This window comes from Myotis davidii, unplaced genomic scaffold (genome assembly GCF_000327345.1).
Source record: "Myotis davidii unplaced genomic scaffold, ASM32734v1 scaffold993, whole genome shotgun sequence".
Taxonomy (NCBI): Eukaryota; Metazoa; Chordata; class Mammalia; order Chiroptera; family Vespertilionidae; genus Myotis; species Myotis davidii.
Window position 1 is genome coordinate 228,835 of NW_006285483.1, and position 2,397 is coordinate 231,231.

The window sequence follows — 2,397 nt, forward strand, 5'->3', positions numbered from 1 at the left end:
GACTCTGTCCCCTGAGCCAAACCAGCTAGGGCAAGATACTTTTTCTTTCTGAGGTCATTGATTCATTTATTTTACACTGCACAGTTAATTGAAAGCTCAATACTTCTTATCTGTTTTAACACTCTAGATGCTGGGCAGCAACCTTATTTCAAAGTACCAGTATGGAGAAAGGATAACAAGACAGTTTTTGTTCTAGAACAGTATACAGTCAAACTGTATATTATATGACTTTCAATAATATCAAAAACAAAAGTTGTATGTGAGTTTATCCCTCTGAATTGGGTTGATTCCAATATCTATGCTGGTCACAAGCATGTTCTAGCTCACCACAGAAAACTGTATCTAGTCATAAGTAATTATTGAACAAGAGTTCATCCTGCTTAAATTATAGAAAAAGGATTTGCAACAAGACAGGGCAGCAGTGAGTTCTGTAGACAGAAGGCTTCCTACTACCAAATAATCACGTCACTAATTCAGTCACAAGAAAAATGTACTATTCAACACACTTATAGAAATAAAACATATTGCTCTAGTTTGTATAACAATGTCAGATGTTAGATGGTATTCTTTTATAAAAGCAAACAGCAAAAACAATGGGACAATTTAAGAGTTAACCCAATTTATAGGAGTTTCTGTTGTGCTGTGTCTTTAAATTCAGATTATTCCTTCTCTTTTTGTTGGCATTTTGTGGTAATACATTACACCTCTTAGCACAGGCAACTGCGTCCACTACTTAGACTCAACCCAGATTTAATATTTTTAAAATATTGTTAATATTCTTCAGGGGCCATATCTAATCAACTTTCTATTTGGTGCTGTACACACATTTGGCATTCAGAATAATAAGTACGTATTGGTGCAAAGATGGCTCACTGATAGTAAGTTACATGACAAAGATTCATCAGGATCTTGAGACTAGTTCAAATCCAAAGTCTTATTATATAAGAAATCTGGAAACTGTTTTCAAGTAACACTAACCAAAGAAACTCTGTCTATTAAAACAACTTAAATACTATAGAACTATATACCTTGACTGGTGGTGTAGAACTTGGGGAAGGAGTCCGCAGGCTGGTTTCTTGACTATTATATGAAGGGCTATCAGTTAGGTTCAGATAGAGCTCATCATCATTGGTGAAATTTCCCTGACTACCCACTCCTGGAGAGATACAGATTACTATGGCACTGGTATTATCTGCTCGAAGCATGCGCTGCCTCCAGCGGCCTAGTGCTCGATTCACAAGCATTTTGGCACAAGATTGTCCATGCTCACCACCCTATATTTAAAAGAAGGAGACAGAAGTCAACCACTCAAATTTAGTCACCACTACACATGTATCAAATTAAAAATTTGATGTTCAATATGACCTAAACTAAATTTTCAAAATTTCAAACATTATCCATAGATCCTAAAACTATGTCAAAATCATACTATTCTAAATTTTCAAAAAATAATAAAATAAAGCTTATTCTGTGGTTAAATTTCACCTGTATTCTTATCTTTTTAGTAGCAAGAAATGTGGGAAGAAAAGTTACATATAGTTATTAAGAAAAGTTATATAGAAGTTATCTGAAAAGCAAAGTAAACATCAAATTATTATAGATAAACAATTCACAAATGAAATAAGTATGACAAAAAAATCACAAAAAAACTCATTGTAAAGGGCCAATTTCCTCAAAAATAAGAGCTTCTGAAAATCAAAGACAATGACCCAAAATAAAATTGTCAAAGAATATGAAAAAAATTCAGAGACAAGGAAATATAAATGACCCTTAAACATATATTTTAAAATGGTCAGTGTCATGCATAGGAGAAAAAAAGCAACACAATAAGTTGTTATGGTATAGATATAAAAACAAATCAACAAAGAGTAAAATTAAAAACTTAAATAACCTCATGTTATGCAAATAAATGGTTTGGAAGAAAACTTTCAGCGTCATACATGGATTCAATCATTGCTAAGTTTCAGAGAACAGAAATGAAAATGATGTGCTCCAGAAAATAGGGCTACATGTCTTCAAAAGTACCCCTAGACATAACTGAATTATGAAAATGAGTAGAATTGGTTGAAATGGAAATACATCATGAACTACAAATGGAAACATATTTTAATGTTATTTTATGTAACCTAATAAAATATATTAACATACTCTAAGTACAAACATAGTAATGTATTATACTATAATGTATACTATATGATGTACTATCTAGTTTTTTAAGCATTACATATAAAATATTTATATTATCTATAATCTACACTAATAAAAGAGAAACATGGTAATTGGCATACGACCGCTACCCTTTTCATTGGCTAATCAGGGCAATATGCAAATTAACTGCCAACTAAGATGGCAGTTAACTGCCAACAAGATGGCGGTTAATTTGCATATGTAGGCACA

The 2,397-nt window shown here is 32.2% G+C and overlaps 1 protein-coding gene across 1 annotated transcript in view; it reads right to left on the minus strand.

Annotated features, from left to right (window-relative positions):
- Positions 1 to 980: 980 nt before the first annotated feature.
- The window catches only part of PPM1D (protein phosphatase, Mg2+/Mn2+ dependent 1D), a 49,160-nt gene continuing 47,743 nt past the window's right edge, over positions 981 to 2,397 (minus strand). Inside the window, exon 8 of the mRNA XM_015559054.1 lies at positions 981 to 1,274. Within this exon, the coding sequence (XP_015414540.1) occupies positions 996 to 1,274 (279 nt within the window). The 3' untranslated portion in view covers positions 981 to 995. The remainder of the gene's footprint in view (positions 1,275 to 2,397) is intronic.